We start from the raw sequence: 20,200 nt of genomic DNA, 5'->3' as shown, positions 1-20,200 counted from the left end.
CATACCCCAATGAACCTATATGTGACTTCATCAACTTCCTCCAAAAGATAAAATCTGATCCATTAAAAATAGAAGCTCCAGAAGTAAACTTACTGAACCAAACACCTGATGCCATCTTCAACCAACCGGATCACTCTGAGCTGTTTAAGCTGCCTCTAGAGCCCTTGCTCTGATACCAATTGTTGGGTCCCGATTGACACTGAGAGGGGGGGTGAATCAATGTGCCAAATTTTTTTTCACTTTTCAACTGTACCCCTGATGTGGCAATCACTATTTGCACTTCAATAGCACAGTCTATTGATGCTGCCCAGAGCTGCTATGTATACTACTGACCATTCTTACTGTTGCATGAAACTTACTCACATAACCTGTATTGCTGCCCAGAGCTGTCTCATAAACCTCACACGGTAATCACTGTCACATACATACACAGTCGTATGCACATCCACACTACACCACCAAGTGGTCAGGTCTACCAGATGTACACACCCATTCTGCAGCCAAGCACTCCAATCCACAATACAAATACGGGCATACACATCCACAACACAAGAAATACGTGCTTCGGCCAGTTGCCTACATGCACAGAGTAATGCCCACTGTCGGGCTCAGCATTTACTCAATACTAATTATGACTGCACCCACAGCCAAGGGAACACATTCCCAGTTTCCACCAATGACATACAATGGCTAGGTCTTCACCCTAGTTTTCTCAGAATGATCTGAGAGGCCGCACCCACGGCAAATAGGTTTCGGTAGTTGTACCTACCAAGGAACACATAACCCCTGTGTCCAGCACCCACTGAACACCAATAAAATAAAGTTGGGCTTATAACAATGCCCTATAGTGAAGTACTCATACATGCAAATTTCCCCCAAATAGACTACAACTATCACTTAGGCATTTTATCAAACATCTTGCCTACAATGATTTATAATAATGGAAATTTGGCAAAAGTGAGGTTACCTTGGCAAGGAGTAACCGTCGGAGATGCAATAATGTCGATCTCCACTTAATGCGGACCACAATCACGTTGTCTCGGTGCCACCAATGCTTCAACCCCGGTTGGCACTTGGGTTTCTTGAAGCAACTCACAAGAACCAAATTCTAGGTTCTTCTTCTTCTTCTTTCTTTTCTCCTTGTCTTTACTTTCATGGAGTAACAATGGCATTCACATTCACATTCACATTCACACACACACAAAGAGAGGAAAAAACTTCTTCTCTATTTCCCTCTTCTTCTCTTCTCTTCTATTTTCTTTTCTTTTTTCTTGGCAACAACCAATAGAACTTGCTACCTTGGTTTCCAGCAGCTTCCTAAGCCTCTAATGGGGGCTATGGATGAAGTGCAAGAGGATGAAAGTCTTTAATTCAAACCTTTAGCCTTCCACGAGCTTCAACTCGTTTTTCCGACCACCTCAGCAACCCCTCTGCCAGATTTCTTCCCTCTGATGTGTAGAGCTCGGAGAGATGAAGAATCCCCAACTTGAATCACTCAAATCCGACTTAAAATGAGGGAGATATGACCTTTTTAAGTTGGAGCAATGAGATAGCCTGAAATGGAATCTTCGTACGGGTGGCGTAGGCTACATCGGCGGCGCGCGCAACAGGGGCGAAATCTGACCGTAGATCTCATGTAAGAGATCTTATAATCCAAACCGTCCGATTAAACCAACGGACAACAGATCCAAACCGTTAGATTTGAATCTCGATGACGTCATCATGACGTAAGCGCTGACATCGTCAGAAGTGTTGTCGATCTATGATTGGTTGCTTTTCCGGATTTTAAGGAAGCTTGTCTTCCATTCACAAAAGTGAAAATGCATATTGACCGTTGGATCCGAATCTTCCATGATGGCTTTAATCAGATTTCATGAGATCATTAAGATCGGAATCCTTTTTATACCTTCTGTACACGTGCGAAACACAATAACATACCTTGATATAGTGTAGCGCCAGTGCATCAAGAATTATGCATCTAACCAATAAAATCCCACGCGCAAGCATCTATCTCGTCCATATCACACCAAAATCTCAGCAGCCTTTGGATGGGCATCAAGCCTACGTGGTCGAATCTTGGCCGTCCATTTTACTTCTCTTGACTCCTCTTTATTACAATCAAGCCCCTGCCTCCATATGTTTCAGTGCTTAAAGACCCCTTGCAACTCAGACCTTCAAAATCTTTAAATTACACAAAAGCCCTTCGAATTGCAAAAATAAATTCCGAAAAATCCACCCAACACCGAGAGCAACTGATGGATTTTCGGTTTGGATTTTCGAACCGACTTTACGGAAACGCTTATAACTTTTTCATACGATATCCGATCGATATGAAACGAAGTGCGTTGGAATCGTAACTGGATGCTCTACGACTTTTCAGAAGACTCAATCATCTGAATCATCCATGTAAAAAGACCAAAATGCCCCTACACATTTCCAATGACGTATCTTTCTCATACGCAATCGGAATGCGATGAAATCAGAACCGTTGGAAAGATTGTATTTTTGTCGTATTGTTACATGTAGAACACTTTCTTTAAAAAAATCATCTTCAATGCCGAAACTGCCCTTGACTGCCATAAATACCGTAACTTCTTCATACGGTATCGGAATGTGACGAAATCAAATGCACTGGACTAGGAAAATTACAATCTATATTTTTCATGAAGAACCGATCTTCCAAAAATGTCATTTTCACTACCGAAAATGCCCTCGATTGTAAATAGGCCAATTTTGTCAGTTTTGACCCAGAAACCCGCACCACCTATTAATGATGTATTAAACCACTCCATGCATACCAATATGCTCTGTTATCTCATCGGTGATACTGGACACTGCCATGTCATCATTTTCATCCACGTCACCCAAACTGGCCACGTCATCACCGCCACGTCATCACTGCCACGTGGCCGAGTTGCCAACAAGGACAACCATAAAACAACATGTATAAATGTATGCATGCATGTATGTATGTGTGAGAGAAATATTTCCTGTGGGGGAGTGTGGCTCCTATGTGTGCATGAGAACCAATAGGAGAATATGCAGAAGCATTAGGCAAGGGGTCATTATCACATTTTATGGGGTGGTGGGGCAATCATTTCACTCCCCATGTGTCTGGGCACAACCCCACCACTATCCCACAAAAACCATTTTCACATATATGAGACATGATGTAAGAGGTGATAAAGAATTAAATTTTTTTTAAGGCTTATGTATGGGACATACAATAATGTTCATCTACATGCAAATGTGCCTCTTGAATTTTATTAAAATTTAGAGACTGGCCTAAGGTTGCTCCATTGTGACCTACATATTGTGGATTCGAATTGAGAAATAATTTTTCTACGAAACAAATGTAAGATTACATACATTATAATTCTCCATATCCCACAATAACGAGAGCCTTATGTCCTGAATACACCTTATAGAAACCCTCTCAAGGCTGACCCAACCCTGAATGTGGGCTTTCATTTGGGTTGAGTGTATATGACTCTTAAATATTTTTATACTTGAATAAATAAATAATATTTTATTTATGGTCCTTGGGAAGCAAGAAGTGATCCTAGGAAGTAGGAGACATTTGGGGCCCGTTTGATAATGTTTCCAGAAACACGTTTCTACCGTTTCTGTGTCAAGAAACAACAAAAACGAAACAAAAAACGTTTGATAAACTTGTTCTGTTTCTGTCATTTTTTGAAACATAAATAAGAATTTATAGTTATTTATGGTTCAAGAAACATAAACGACGAAACAAGTTGAACTTGTTTCGCCGTTTCTTGAAACAAAAATGAGGGCCATTTTAACCCCAAAACCCGACATTTTCCTTCAATAGTTGACAGTGCCCCATTCCCTCTGCTGTGAACACAACCTCCTCCATCGTACTAGTCCGCAAAGCTGCACCTCCGAGAGCATCGATTCCATTGATTTTCACCCTCATGAAGACGACTGGAGCACCCGTGAACCTCCATCATGTCTTCTCATCTACCAAGATTTGTCGCAGGAGCTGCAAATAGATGTACAAATGAGTTGTAAAGGAAGAAAAGGGAGAAATACAAGAGAGGCGGTGTCGATCGAGCTTCCATCAAGAATCGTGGTCGCACTAAGGAAAAGTTCAAGAACCCTAAGCCAGCGATCTCTTCTCTATTCAGCAGGAACTTAAGTAGGCGATCTCTTCTCTATTCAGCAGCAAATTAAGACGACGATCTCTTCTCTATTCGGTAGGCAAAATCTTCTTCCGAGTTCGACAGAAACTCATGATTCTTGTTGCAGGTTTTTAATTTCGATGGTTGGAGGTTTTGATTCTGGATTTTTCGAGCCCTAATTTTGTAGAAAGCTGTGGAAATCTGTAGGTAGGGTTTATTTTGAGCCATTTTTGCTGCTGTCTTTCGACTACTATAGATCGGAGTGATTCGAAGCCGTATCTCGAAGATTAGTAAGGGGAACACCTGCAGGTAAGTGATTTTAACCATTATTGATTTTTCTTTCTCTGCACAAGTACTTCTCTGCTACTGTGGATTTCCATGCGCATGAAGTTTATGAGTCTGGATTAACTTTGTTTAATTATTTTTGGGTTTTGTATTCCGCATTAGAAATCGGCGGCAACAATTCTTTTTCCCTTGAGTTTCTTTTGGGTTATGATGATATGTTTATCTTCTGTTTGATACATTGCTATGGTGGATTTCCTGTCCTACTACCTCATCGGTGCACCTTCTTGTTTGAGGTGTTCTTCGTCACCTAAAAACTGGTTTTTTTATTTTTTTCTTTTATCCAACCATTGGATCTTTGAGATATTCCGGGATTCATCTCCCTTAACTACACACATCATGTACAAAGGTTTGTTCTTCATCTCGCCTTTGGATTGGTAGACCATAGAAGTTACTAAATTCTGAAGATTATGGAGGCATTCATCATCTGCCAATCCAATCATTGGATTTAGCAAAATTTTCAAGTTCTTCTCATCCATTCTGGAGGCATTCTTGACCCCATTTTGAAGATCATATTCATAATTTTTTTTTGTATCCTTTACTAGTCATTGCATGATTTAGAAAAGCATTTCTCCATTTTTTAACATGGTGGATCAAGCAGGGGATCCCAGATGAGTGGAGATGTCACAAAAGCCAGGCTGAAGGAAGACCTTCAGTTTCAGCTTCAGCCCACAATGGACAATCTGTCATCTTTGCATATTTACCAAATTACTTGATGATTTTTTTTTTCTACAAACATATGATTGAGTGATTTTCGTAATTGATGGAATAAAAATTTGCTTTGGGTGATGAGTAGTTTTCAATTGGACAATGGGTATAAATCATGCTATACCCTAGACTCTGGTATGGATTATGAAGGAAATGCATTGATTGAATTACAAGTAAGATACAATTATTAATTTCCGGTCATTGTAATCATCATATATAAGTTCCGTTCCATTTTACATACATATGTAAGTTCCTTTTCTTTTTACATACGAGTCTCTAGCCTCAAATGTATTTCTTCCTTTAAAATCTGCTTTTTATTGATTGTTTGACGTTAAACTGCATAATCTAAAGATTGTGCTATTACACGGGTATCGACGTCCACATCTCTGTGATCCATTACCTCTTCCGTGATTTTTGAAATCTGTGTTTTCCTTAAACAAAAAGTAAAATGACTCATCGATTCCACTGATTTTCTTGTGTATTTGGAGCATAATCATTACAATCGTTGGTTGATCTTTCATCTCGTATCCACACATGATTTCCTTCTAGGGATCTCCATATACATTGAAGATTATGACATCTTTTATGACTTAAGAGTTGATCTTCTTTGACCATGACTATTACTAACACAGTGAAGTAGTTAGAAATTGTGTTAATTTGGGTCATATATTTTTATTTCTGTCCCAAAGCACTGTATATGAAATTAGTTTTTCGGTCATGTTCGCATTTGATTTTACATAACCTATGTTTGTATTGTACCTTTTACCTGTTTATATTTATTCTCACACTATTCTTACTCAACAAAATAACTATGACAGAGAGTTAAATTTTTTTCCTTCAAGTGCAAGTTCTACTCATCTCTATGCTTATGCTTGTTGCTTGTATTCTTTTACTTTTTGATGTTTCTTTATGCATAAGTACCATTTTTTGTGATTTTAAATAGTTTATTCTATAGAAAAATTTTTGCTTAATCAATTATACATGTCCAGAGTTATGAAATCCCCAAGAACCCCTAACCCCAAAAGTACTACTATAATATGGAATGAAGCTGAACTAAGAGCATTCATCAATCATATGGTTGAGAATGTAAGGAAAGGATTGAAGACCAACTCAACGTTCACAAAGATTGGATGGGAGAATATTTGTAAAGGATTGGAGGCTGAATTCAAGCGACCATTTGGGAAGGAGCAACTTCGTAATAAGATGAATAAGTTACAGAAGGAGTATAACAGCTTTAGGCGGTTGTTGGAAACAACTGGATTCGGATGGGATGCAAATGCTCGGACTGCAACAGCAGAGGATTCTGTATGGGAATCAGCTATTCAGGTATGACCATTTATTTGGTTTATATTAGGATGATAATTTACTGCTTAAACAAATTGTTATGATTACATTATCAAAAAAATTTTTTTTTTACAGGGAAACAAAGATTGGGCAAAGTATAGAAGAAATGGTCTTACTTGGTGGCTAGAGTTGTTAGAGATATTTTCTGATAATCGGCCCATGGAGATAGAGGGTTTTCCTAGTCTACTGTTGTTATTCCTTTGTCTACTAACCTTGCTAATGATAATGATGATTTTTAGGAGATGGATCTTGATGACAGTGATGGTAGTAGCGACACACCCGAAATATCTGCTTCTCCCAAGTGGCAACTTGACAAGACTCCTACGGATCGTAGGAGGAAGAGCCAGACAAGGGCAATCACGAACTCTACTTAGGACTTCAGAGATTTTTTGAGGTGGAGGATGGATAAGGGAAACTCCTCTGCAACTTTAGCCGTAGTCTGACCTCCTTATCCTATGTATGATGGGCTACATAGTATGATGAACTGTCAGAAGCTATTGGATACTTTGGATGATATTCCATCAGACTTGTATGTCTTGGCTCAGAAGAAGATGCATAGTGATCCTGGTTGGCGTTTGTCTTTCATGGAGGTCCGCCCGGATAGAAGGTCATGGATGATAAGGCATCTGAAGGAGTTGCCCTGAAGTGGAGCAGTTGGTTTTGGTGAATGATTTTACATACAGATGGACTAGTTTTATGGGGGATTATTTTATGACAGTTTACTACTTACATACTTTTCTACATACTCTTTTTGCTAATGGTTTCTAGTGTTGACACTTGACTTTTGGTGCATGTTGTTAATTTGTTTGATATTGCAAGGTTCTGGATGTTCTTGGATTGGGGTTTGCCTTCTCTTACCTATTTAATACAAGATTATAAATATATTATAATATTGACAGGTAATGCATATGGCTATGGATTGAAGTCCTAACAGGATTGGTGTATGGTGTCCTTAATTACTTGTTAAATGATGCTACATATATTAGCATATAGACAATAATGCTATTAGGATTGGTGGACGCTTTTAAATGGCACAAAAACTTTTGTTATGATATCATGGTAGGGATATTACTCAATCTTGCTAGTCAGGTTTTTGGATTTGTTATATATTTTTTTATGACATCATGGAAGGGATATTATTTTTAGGTAAGATAGTACTTGTGGACTGTTGAATGTGGTCGTAATTACAAGGATGTCAAATGATGTCGATACCAACATCACTGGGTCATCTAGTGATGACGATGATATGATTATATTATTTCAGTTCCAAAACCTTCTAAGCCCATATAGGATGCGAGAACCGCTGAATGATAGTAGTTACACGGGACTTGTAATGGTAGCGGAGACCCTCGCAGGCCATGCAAACGTGTGCTACCAAGAGTTTAGGGTTGAACGACATGTATTCCTCAACCTACGAGATAGAATGGTACATAAAGGCTGGTTAGAGGACAGTCATTACATTCGAGTTGATGAGTAGCTAGCAATGTTTCTCATGATAGTTAGTCAATGGTTGAGTAATGGACAAACACAACGGAGATTCAATCGGTCCGGACAGACGATTAATGTTGTATTCCACATGGTATTGCAAGGTATGCTTCAGTTGTCATTTGAGACAATCAGGCCACCAAATTTTCAAGTGGTACCCCCCGAGATTGTCAACAATCCGAAATTCTATCCATATTTCAAGGTACTAGCACCACATTTAGAGTGAAAAAAATAATTCGATGTTTCCACTTAAATTTCATTGCACTTTACACAATTGTATGGACTAACTTATGTGGAATGAAAAATAGAATTGCATTGGTGCTATTGATGGCACCCACATAAGTGATATCGTACCTAGGTCGGAGGAGACACGTTAATGAAATTGAAAGGGTATGATCACACATAATGTTATGTGTGCATATTCATTCGATATGCGATTCACATTTGTGTATGCAGGTTGGGAAGGTAGTGCATATAATGCAAGGGTGTTTGAGGTTGCAAGAACCAATGATATCCTAGGGTTCCCTCATCCGCCACCAGGTACAAATATGTTATGAACTTATAGTTGTCCTTCCGTATATGTATGATATGAAATAGGTATCTAATACCATACATGTTTCCATAATAATTGAAGGTAAATATTATATTGTTGACTCGGGCTACGCTAATCAACTGGGGTATTTGGTACCATTCCGATGACAAAGGTATCACTTACAAGATTATGGTGAGGGTAGACCTAGGCTAAGAACAACTAAGGAATTGTTTAATCATAGACACTCGTTCTTACGCAATGTTATTGAGACATTCGGTGTCTTGAAAAATAGATTCCACATCTTAAAAAGTATGAAAGCGTACGATATTGAAGATCAGACACAAATCGTGGTCGCTTATTATGGGATCCATAATTACATCAAGGAACAAGCTATTGAAGATCAATTATTTAATGAGCTTGAAAGCGAACGACATGTTGATGACCCTATGAACCCTGATCCTCATACATACCGTGCTTCGACATCTGATACATCCTAGATACTTTCAGCAAGATAAATGTCCATAGTGCCCCTAAATATAGCCAATCAATTGGTAATTTATAGGAGAATGGCTACGATTCTATTAGATGGATCTTGAATATTTTCCAATCACATTCATTATGTATTATATGTTTGATAAAAAAATTAGGCATTTTTTCGCTTCCAATCTATCTTTATGGTGTTACTAATTATATTTTTTTTTCTTAATACATTATAATTTGGTATGAATTGTAGTATTTGTACTCTACAGATGTCTTCAAGTGACACCGCAATGGCAAGACGTGAATACTGTAATGGTTTGTGCGATAGGTTCACAACGAAACATGGGCCTAATAGAGGTAAATCGTACTTCAAATGTCCGAGGCATAATGAATTTTTCATGTGGGTAGATGAATTTTGCTTATGTGATTGTGGCAAAGGACAATGTAAGGTTCGCGTCGCGAAGACAACGACGGACTTTAATCATCGATCCTGGTTTTGTCCTAAATCTAGTGGAGTATAACTATTATCCTTATTTTTTGAAAGTAAAATATTTCTACCTTTATTATGTGAATACATTTCGTAATTCAATTGAATGTAATTACAGGCCCAAGAACGAGGTTGCAATTTTTTTGAATGGATTTATGAAGACTTTCCTTCAACAAGTGCATTTTCATCCGATTGTGGAATAAGCAATTCGATGGTTGGAGGTCACTCTTCTTCATTAGCATCATCCTTTGATTTTGTGAAGGGGTACTTGGAAAGAGCAATTAAAGGTGAAGAGGAGAAGTCAAGAATATTGAAAAACGAAATAGATGTGTCTAAGGAAAAACGAATGATATATATAGATATCCTAGATGCAATTAATAATATGGACATCAACAAATGTGGTAGTTAGCGGGTAATGACAAAGTGGTGGAAATATGTAAGACATTGCGTACCCGGAATATTTGCATTGTATTAGTATTGTAGGTTAATATGTTTTAGTAAGAACAATATTTAGATGTAAGTTAAAATAAGGAAATTCGAAGGTCATTCGATCGCTTGTCCTGGTAGAATGAAGGGTTATGAGTTTCTATGACAATTAAATAATGTGAAATTTTTTTGATTAAAATAAACATCAACTCATGTTCAAAACGTTTCTATAAATAATATTTATCAAACACCTGTTTTTTCGTTTCTGTTTCCAAAAACAAGTATTATCAAATACCTTATTTTTTATTTCTGGTGTTTCTTAAAACAAAAACGACAAAAATATGATAAAACGGGCCCTTGATAGAGCCAACTTGTGGCGCTTAATTTGACAAGTGAGTTGCTTCGATGGTAAAGGCCGATGAGTTTATCATTGAGGAGAAAAAGACATTTTCCCTTGTCCTGTCTTGTCTTGATAGCTTTGTCCAATTGTGATAAAGATGTGTACGTGGAGAATAGCTGTACGTTTACCTGATCTAACCCTTTATTTGTCCCCCCCTTTTTTTTTTTTTTTTATACAATTATTTGTTCCCTTTCAATAATCTTCCCATGGCACCTTTCTCCGACTCCTTTCCTTGGCGGAAGACTCCTAGTGTGCCGGGGAGTAAGGGGTCTGGAGTTACTCGCCAACTAAGTCACTATCCGCCGTTTGTCGTTTGTGTAACGGCCACTTACTCGTCTACCATAATAATTAAGACCATTTACGTGGAGATGAATGTACACTTTAGATGCCTAACGCATGTGTTCACATTTAGGGTGTGTTTGGTACTGTTTCTCGAGCACTTTGTGTCAAAATTTTTTTTATCGAAATTGAAATGACGAAACTATCTTTTGTCATTCCGTCCATTCTTGTTTCTATCTTTTTTTTTTTTCTTCATTTTTTTGTTAAAAAAAAAAAAACGAAACACATCATATATGCACCAAACGCTTTATTCCGTTTTTTCGTTCCTAACTTCATAAACATTTTTCTAGAACGTTACTAAATGCAGCCTTATTGTTCCAATTATACTGACATCCTAACCTTTTTGGGAGTTTTCGATTTGAATTTATACGAAAATTAATGGAGTCAAGAACCAACTAAATAACAGTTTGGGCATTGAGAATTATCTCTGGAGGCAACCTTGTGGTTATTGTTGCAGATTATTTATTTGATGACAGGAAAAATTATTGAAATGAATTTACAGAGCATTTTTTAATCATGTTTTGAAGAATCAGATCAGATTAGTTGAAATCGGTCAGATTGGATTAAAATCGGTTTTGATCGATCCCATTTTGGGTCGATATGGTATCGATGGATTGATATGGATGAAGGGTGAAATAATAATTAAAAAATGGTTTTAAATTAAAAGCAAAGGTATTTCTATCTAATCTAGGCCGATTTGAATTGGTATCAACATTGATCAATCTTATTCTCAATACCAAGTTCTCAAAAATTGCTCCAAAGTCTAAACTCTAAAGTTTGCTAAGGAACATTATTGGGGTGTTTGGAAAATTTAGTGTTGACTCAAATGAGGTGCATAACTTGGTGATGAACTCAACTACAAAATCATTCTATATTTGGTTATTATAATTCATTTTATACAATTACATGGGGTTATGATTAATACAAAACTTTCTCCTTAGATTTGAAAATTTTCACTTCTGATTCCTTTAATTTTCCTTACAGTCAAACAAAATTACTCTGAGACCTTTGTGACTTGAGTGATGCTATTCCTCACCCAATCCTTCTTCGTCTTTTTGTGGGATCTTTCATTGATGGCTTTCATATAACTTATATGCATAGGGCCTTCTTTTTTTTGTAATTGTAAGGGACTTTGAAAGGAAAAGTAAATAAAGGGGAAGGGGAAGGGGAAGGGGAAGGGGAAGGGGGGGTGGGGATATTTCAATCTATTGATAGTGTAGTAGATCTTAATATTATTCATGGACGTAAACAATCTTACTAAAGAAAATGGAGCTATTTCTTATCTATTAGCATGGGATTCTATTCTCAATGAGTTAAATAATGAAACAACATATGCTAAAACGAGGGAAAAGAACTCTGTTAATGGAATGGATTTAGTTATTGGTATTGATATTCATTGATATTGGTCTGGATCAATCAAATTTGCCCTTAGTAAAAGTAACTTTTTTTTTTTTTTTTTTACCCCCTAAATCAATACTGATACTTGATCTAGATCGGTCAATTGTTGATATCGGTCTCAGTCGATACTGAAACAAAAAGTTTAATACAACTCCAATATCAATACTAAAATCCATGATCATTGGGATTGTGGTTTATGTAAGTGATCCCATTAGTCTATTCTTTAACTCCCCTATGGAAGAACATCCATGCCCTCCTTTAACATCCATGCCCTCCTTTTAGGGGAGACAAAAAGAGACACTTGTATTTTATTGGCGTAGATAGAAAATCACTTTCTCCGAAAATATTAATAATAAGCAAAGAAATTAAAAAAAAAGGGAGGTCCTTTTTGATTGTTTTTTGGTAGGTTGTGCAATAGTGAGTTAGACCTTTTCCCTCTCTTCAGTAGTTTCACATTTAGTAACTAAGCATTGAATACACCTTCAAAGACTTCCACATTTAAAGAAAGACGGAAGAGAGAGAGAGAGAGATAGATGTCCATAGCAAATTGGCAAGCACAAACTGGTGGTTCGCACGTGGCACACGCACTAGTGGTTGGGGACGTTAGTGTTGTGACTGTTAGTGCTGATTGATAGCGTAGAACAACGACATAGATAACTTTCCGATCTCGTAGGTTTACACAGCTATACCTACGTGGCTGAGTCGTCATCCTTCCCTATTTTTTTTTTTTAATATTTCTTATGATCTTTGCAATTTCTTAAGCACTTCTTTGATATTATTTTTTCTTTTTCTTTTTCTTTTTTGGTATTATTTTTTTTTATCCATAAAAACAGTTTTAATTGCATTTAATATCATTTATAAAGCTTATTTCTATTTTAAAAAATTGATAGACACAAAATAAAAAAGAGTCAATAATTATTTGTGTTTTGATCAAAATTGATTTTTAGTTATTTTTACGTAGAATTTTAAAAAGCATGTGTTTAAAATGTAATATGAAGTGGTAAAGTAGTTATTTGCCTTGTAATTAAAAATCTAAATCCAAAGTGGAGGAAGATAATTATATAAGAAAGATGGATGCAAGAGCCATTTATTCAAAAAACTATTTTACATGTAAAGATACTAAACTATCTTTCATAAAAAAAAATTATTTTTTAAAAATAATTGTCAAATTATTTTTATATTTTAATAAAAAGTCAATATATTAGTTGACACGTGTTCTTTTTCAGTCCATGTACCTTTTGTTAAGGGCAGTGTGGGTCCTGGCCCGTGATTTTCTGAGGAAAGCTCCTGATTTGTGAACAAAGGGTACCCGGTACCCTACTTTATAGAACTGGGACGGGAAGGTACGTGAACAATAATAGCTCTCAATTTTTTTTTTTTGGTAAGAATAGCTCTCAATGACTTTTACGAACAACCCCATCCTTTCCACAGACACCCAAGGCGTAAGGAATCATGATGGGTCCACATCTCCCCATTGAGACATGTCATATCAACAGTTTTAATCACTTCTTCACTCAAGACTAACTAGGTGGCTATTCCTTGCGCACAATCGTGGTGGGTGAAGGAAATCTGGATCTCCTCCCCCACACCCATGGATTCACTGTTCATGAACTGCAAAAACCCACTGGCGGACCCACACCTGACACCTCTTTGATGATGGGTGTGGATCAAGTTCTCATACGGGAATCATTCACCATAATTCTTGTACGGTGTTTGATCGACACTAGAATTTCACTCAAAATAAAAATCAATTAAAAAAAGAGAAAGATTAAGTGGAGTTCAAGTGTAAATCAAACATCATACGAGAATCAATCATACAAGGACTTGATCCGCATTTCTTGGTGATGGATTCCATATATGAGCTATCCCTTTCCCATGTGGGGAGAAATCCGGACACAGTGAAAGAAGGCAACTCGATCTCTTTCATGATATTCTTATTCTTCTTTGTCATGATACAATTTTTCTTTCCCTATGGATTCCGAGATATATATATATATATCCTTTTAAGTGTAGTGGGATTCCATTTTGATGCCTACAATAGGTATCATTTCTCTATATCTATTTCATTATAATGGATGAAAAATATATAAAGAGATTTTCTTATTGACATCACTTGAGATTTCAAAATTTTATTTATTTATTTATTTATTTATTTATTTTATTATTATTATTATTATTATTATTATTTTATCATTTAAGTTGTGTATTTATAAGTTAATGATAATTTTTTTACAATGACATGATGGTATGTCACTTTCAACTTATTTTGAAAAATCTTTTTATACCCTTATCTTATAAAGCTTTCTGGGAATAAGACAATGGACAACTAAAAGAAGGTGAACGTGATCCACATTGGGTTTTATTGATTTTGCCTTCAAACTCACATCTGGCAACCACATTTTCAGAATCAAGGGCTTGCTGTCATAAGTCTAGGACCCCAGATCTAAAATAGTTTGATGAGCTTCTTCAGAGCTTTGAAAGTCAAAAGTAAAAACATCGATTGATGTTCTGGCCAAAGATCTACAAAGCTCCTCTTATTTTTCATCACCTTCTTCCCTTCCTTGACAGAAGGTTAGAAAAACTCAAGCTTTGTAGATTCACATCTCTTATAACCTACACAATCCTTTGTTTTTTGAACAGAGGCTATTTCCTTTGCTTTACATTGGTCACAAGTTATAATCAATGACTTATTATAATTATTTTTAATCAATTTAGTTTAAATCAGGATTAATTGATGAGAGAAGGCAAAAAAACTTGGATTTCTCACCTTTTAGCAAATCTTGGATTCATTAATTCAGTCATATGCGTTTATCGTAGATGCTAATTCGAGTTGATAACTGTTGCTGCCGAAAATCCGTATGAGCTGATCCTACACAAGCACAGACGGCAGAGGCCCAAAGCTTTGTCCGGGGTTAGTCCTCCGACGCTCAAGTTAGAGAGATTGGCGGCACAATTTTTTTTTACAGGAGTAATGGTGTGGGTTTTGATGCTTACCCTCTTCCTTCCTCTCGGGCCCTCTTATATAGCTCTTAGGGTTTAGGATTTCCCCTTTCCTAGGAGGAGTCCTCCTCGGGTCCACCTCCTTTCCTTTTAGAGTCCTACTCCGATACGTCCTATCCCCTTCGTGGGGAATATTCTCTTCACGCGGTTGACATAGTAGAGTCCTTGCAGCCTCTATCAAGTGGGTGACATGTGTCCAGGTGGGCGACGTGTGTCCTTACCCTACTGGGCAATCAATTTGGCCGTATCAGTAACTATAGATGACTTTATTTTATTTTATTCTACTAAATTTTATTATTTATTATTATTATTTTTAATATTCATTTAATTTTCAATTCAAAAAATTAGATTGATAGGTAAGAGCGATTTTCTATTTAAAAAAATTGATGAACAATAGCTAAAAAAAAAATTGAGAAAATGTCTCTTTTAGTTCGTAATTATATATAAAAAAAAAAAATCAGAGAATATTTCAAATTCTAAACACTAATTACATCTTAGAGGTGTCTAGTTGTCTCTATAAATAGAGAGTGTCATCTAAATATGACCACACCTAAACAAGGAAAGTTATTCAATGACAATATTACTTTATATGAAATAAACATAAAAGGAAATAACAAAACATAATGGGAGCCTTGTGCATTAGGTTTTTTTTCTTCTAAAAAATCTATAAAAATTCACAACATATCTTTTATAAATAGATAAATATTTGAGCTAAAGAAGGCTAACCGATTGCGTGACTATTGCACCAGTGCTAGTGTGAGCGAGTAGGTAGAGGCATCAACCACATAAGGATAGAATGATCATTTCACGCATCCTATGCTTGACCGATTATTGTTATTTTCACTGTTTGAGTAGTTTGATCCGTATTTTTTTTTACCCTTTATACAAAAATTCCATAAAGGAGAAAAAAAAAAAAAACAAAAGCTCCATGGGACAACAACTATAACATAATATTAGTTTGATTTGTACCATTAACTTTCATTAAAAAAAGGAAACAATGCATTTGCACAATATTACAGCTAACATAATTCTCAATATGAACTTTGGATCTTATCCATATCGATTAACCTCAAGAACCCATCTATCACCATCCATCAAGTATGGTCCCCACATTCCATGGACGGTGTGAAATATAATCTTGTGATTAACCGCAGTGGAGAGGATCCAGGCTTCTATCATATCAAACACCCCAACCCTATAAATATCCATATGGCATCCCCAGTTTGATTTCTACCACCAAAGTCCAAGAGGCGATGACACCCCTCTCCCTTGTAATCTCCTCCCTATTCTTCGCTTTCATCGTTTACTTTTGTTTCAATCGCTTCCTTCACAGATACCCAAAACCTCTCCCTCCAGGTCCTAAGCCATGGCCTATAATCGGAAACCTTCCCCACCTTGGCTCCAAGCCTCACCATTCTCTCGCCGCCTTGGCTCGTATCTATGGTCCTCTAATGCATCTGAGGCTGGGATCTGTTCACGTGGTCGTCGCTGCTTCAGCTTCCGTTGCTTCTCAGTTTCTGAAAACTCACGACGCCAATTTCTCAAGCCGACCACCTAACTCAGGTGCTAAACACATCGCTTATAATTACCAGGACCTCGTCTTTGCACCCTACGGTTCACGTTGGCGCATGCTCCGTAAGATCTGCTCCGTTCATCTCTTCTCCGCCAAGGCGTTGGATGATTTCCGTCTTGTCCGACAGGTTTCCCCTTTTTTCTTAATTTTCTTAAAAAAAAAAAAAACAAATAAATTACTGAGCTGATCAGACTGGTAGACTCTTAGACTCTAGACTTTAGACTCTAGAGTAGGGTGTCGATCGGTTGGTTTGGTTTGATTTTGGTTCACGTTAAGTTGGTTTCGTTGTGAAAATGGTGAAATCAAAATCAAATCAACAAAGAAATATCGATTTTGACTTGATTTCCTTTTCATATTGGTTTGCTTGTATCAGTTTATTATCGGGTCAAAATATTACTTTTCTATGAGTTTCAGACTGATATTAGTTTGGTTTTGTTAACATTAGATTGAGGGTCTAGAATCTAGACTGATGTATTTCATCACGTTGAATATTCTACAATGAAGCGACGAGGTGTAATGAGCATTCAATGACTATATGCAAGGCTGGACCCTCCTAACTATTGAACGTTCATTACACCTCACTCTTCAGTGCAGAAAATTTAGATTATATAGTATTTCTTTTATTTGACAAGTCTGTGGCACAACAATTAAGTTGTACTATTACAATCTGTTCCTCATGGGTAAGATTGCATACACATTTGTCCCTCCCAGCCTCATGCACTGAGTTGCTTTTTTTTTTTTTTTTTTTTTTTAATAGTATTTCTTTTATTTTGATAGCCACGTGGCTTAACTGACTACGTTAGTTAACAAGTGGTTACATTTCACTAAAACACACTTGGTTGCGTGGTAAGCTCGCAAGCGCTAGTGCGGGTTCAGGGTTGACGGAAAATAGAAACACCTAAAATAGTGGTAATGTGTTTATGTGTGTGCAGGAGGAGGTGGCTGTACTGACGCACCACCTAGCGGCGGCAGGACGCGTGGGGCTAGTGAATGTTGGACAGTTGCTGAACGTGTGTACCACAAACACGCTTTCGAGGGTGATGATTGGGTGGAGAGTGTTTGGGGAGGGCGATGGTATTAAGAACGCAAAGTCGCAAGAGTTTAAGGAGATGGTGGTGGAGTTAATGGTGCTTGCCGGAGTATTCAATATTGGTGATTTTGTTCCAAGGTTGGAATGGTTGGATTTACAGGGGGTGGCTTCTAAGATGAAGAAGTTGCACGCGAGATTTGATGCTTTCTTGAATGCTATCATCGCCGAACATGAGTCTACTGGTGTGAATGGCGATGGGCCGGCTCAGCTACATAAGGATTTGTTGAGTACTCTTATTGGGTTGAAGGATGATGCCGACGGCGAGGGTGGGAAGATCTCCGACACTGAGATTAAGGCCTTGCTTTTGGTATCTCCCTCTCTCTCTCTCACTCACACACACACACACACATACACACGAGCACGAGAAGTACTACCACTTAAAATTTTTCTCTACCTTATGGAAGTCGTATAGAATAAAGGTTCCTATAAATGGAAGGGTCTGCTTGCACTAGCGCGGAGTCCAATGAAAATGTGTAGAAGTATCAATTCAATAGTGATGGAATTTCAGTGTTTTTATGGGTAGGCAGTTATTTCACCCCATTTCTAGGTGCGGGTCACTTTGTGTAACTATTTTTCATCTATTTGTCTTCTCTCACGATAAGGGATAAATATGTTGGGTGGGCATTTATTTCATCTTGCTTCTAGGTGCAGGGTCACTTGACGCGACTGTTTTTCATCTATTCGTCTTATCTCATAATAAGGAATAAATATGTTACTTCATAGAAAGATAGAGATAAATGACTGAGACTATCATATTACTCTATATGATATATAGTTGGGGATGAGTTTCTAATTTATTTTAGTATAAATTCAAAAAAAGTTGTTAGTTCAACCTTCCTACTCTATTCCCATCTTTTTTAAAATATCCTAGTAACAATTGTACTATTGCAATAAGAATCACCAAGTGACCCCTTATTGGCTTCCGTGGGTCCCTTGTCCAGCCCCTTATGGTCCCTATATGGCCCTAGCTTGGGCCTTTCATTAAAGAAAAAAATAAAAAGGCTAAGATATAGACCGTGGCCCTAGTTGGCTTCTTAATAAGGAACCACTTATATCATACACTTCTATACATATGAAAGTTGTTTTGGAATTGATCAAGAATGCACTTTGATGTTCAATTTTGATCACTAAATAAAATTATGTATAAGATTTCGAATAGAAAATTTTGAAAAAAATATATATTTGTGAAAATATTTGTTTCTTTTCCCTTCTAGGGTTTCAAAACTCTGTCCTAAAGTATGTCCTGTAAATGTGATGTCAGGACTTATTCACGGCAGGAACTGACACATCATCAAGCACCGTAGAGTGGGCCCTGGCGGAGCTGATTCGTCACCCTAACATACTGGTTCAAGCCCAAAAGGAGTTGGACTCGGTCGTTGGAATGGATCGGCTCGTGACGGAATCGGATCTACCCAATCTCCCATACCTACAAGCCATCATCAAAGAAACGTTTCGTCTTCACCCATCAACGCCATTATCACTCCCGCGAATGGCCGCCGAGAGCTGTGAGATCAACGGCTATTACATTCCAAAGGATTCCACACTTCTCGTCAATGTATGGGCCATTTCACGTGACCCAGCAATTTGGCCCGAACCGTTGGAGTTCCGACCCGAGAGATTCCTCCCTGGTAGTAAACTGGCCCATATTGATATTAAGGGGAACGATTTTGAAGTTATACCCTTTGGGGCCGGGCGTAGAATATGCGCAGGGATGAGCCTTGGGTTGCGAATGGTGCAGCTTTTGACTGCTACTTTGGTCCATGCATTTGATTGGGTCCTACCGGAGGCCCTGTCTCCAGAGAAGCTGAACATGGAAGAGGCTTATGGGCTGACCTTGCAAAGGGCCATGCCTCTTATGGCGTTTACACGCCCAAGGTTGGTCCAACATTTATATGGCACCACTGTTAGAGCTTGATATAATAATGTTTGCTTCTTGTTTATCCTTTTATAAGTTTACATGTCTTAGGAGGTGCAGTTGTATCAATAAATGTTGGGTGATTTGAATCTTTATAGATGGTGTTGATGACTTGGGTAGCGACAGATGGATTATTCATTATTGTTGGAATGGAATTCCATATGGCTACCTGGATGTTGGGAGTGTGTTCATCAAATCCATAAATAAATTGTTTTATTTATGATTATGATTATTCGGTACTAACTAGTGGTTGTTTATAAGTTTTCACCTTAAATCTTTTCATGACCTAGAGATAGAATTAGATATTATTTATAGGAAAATTTACAGCGCCACCCCCTAGAGAATGCCACTATTGGAGATACAAACCCCTTGCATAATTCCAAATTATGTTTACACCTCCTACCGTCAGTCTCTGTTAAGTGAGAATTTAAAATGACGATTTTACCCTTTTGACTAAAACACATGCCAAATCATATTTTACCAAAATCCCTCGATACCCCTAATCTTGACGATAACGTTTGGTGGGAATTTTACCCAAA

The 20,200-nt window shown here is 37.4% G+C and overlaps 2 protein-coding genes across 2 annotated transcripts; both read left to right on the top strand.

Annotated features, from left to right (window-relative positions):
• The first annotated feature begins 5,626 nt into the window (after positions 1-5,626).
• On the top strand, positions 5,627-7,354 carry LOC122075524 (L10-interacting MYB domain-containing protein-like). Its single transcript, XM_042640586.1, has 2 exons — positions 5,627-6,518; positions 6,612-7,354. Exons 1-2 carry the CDS (start codon positions 6,174-6,176, stop codon positions 6,927-6,929), a joined length of 663 nt encoding a protein of 220 aa, XP_042496520.1. The 5' UTR covers positions 5,627-6,173; the 3' UTR covers positions 6,930-7,354.
• An 8,943-nt stretch (positions 7,355-16,297) lies between these two features.
• On the top strand, positions 16,298-19,887 carry LOC122075299 (flavonoid 3'-monooxygenase-like). The gene is made up of 3 exons (XM_042640270.1): positions 16,298-16,783; positions 17,589-18,053; positions 19,008-19,887. Exons 1-3 carry the CDS (start codon positions 16,337-16,339, stop codon positions 19,659-19,661), a joined length of 1,566 nt encoding a protein of 521 aa, XP_042496204.1. The 5' UTR covers positions 16,298-16,336; the 3' UTR covers positions 19,662-19,887.
• Positions 19,888-20,200: the final 313 nt, after the last annotated feature.

This window comes from Macadamia integrifolia, chromosome 4, assembly GCF_013358625.1.
Source record: "Macadamia integrifolia cultivar HAES 741 chromosome 4, SCU_Mint_v3, whole genome shotgun sequence".
Lineage (NCBI taxonomy): Eukaryota > Viridiplantae > Streptophyta > Magnoliopsida > Proteales > Proteaceae > Macadamia > Macadamia integrifolia.
The sequence above is the reverse complement of the archived record's forward strand: the minus strand, read 5'-3'. Positions and strand labels throughout refer to the sequence as shown.

What these genes read in the sequence shown, in the direction of transcription:
- LOC122075524 (XM_042640586.1), top strand. Translation starts at nt 6,174, where the DNA reads ATGTCCAGAGTTATGAAATCCCCAAGAACCCCTAACCCCAAAAGTACT. An exon ending in TATGGGAATCAGCTATTCAG is followed by an intron (nt 6,519 to 6,611) that starts GTATGACCATTT and finishes TTTTTTTTACAG; the next exon opens with GGAAACAAAGATTGGGCAAA.
- LOC122075299 (XM_042640270.1), top strand. Translation starts at nt 16,337, where the DNA reads ATGACACCCCTCTCCCTTGTAATCTCCTCCCTATTCTTCGCTTTCATC. An exon ending in ATTTCCGTCTTGTCCGACAG is followed by an intron (nt 16,784 to 17,588) that starts GTTTCCCCTTTT and finishes ATGTGTGTGCAG; the next exon opens with GAGGAGGTGGCTGTACTGAC. An exon ending in AGATTAAGGCCTTGCTTTTG is followed by an intron (nt 18,054 to 19,007) that starts GTATCTCCCTCT and finishes ATGTGATGTCAG; the next exon opens with GACTTATTCACGGCAGGAAC.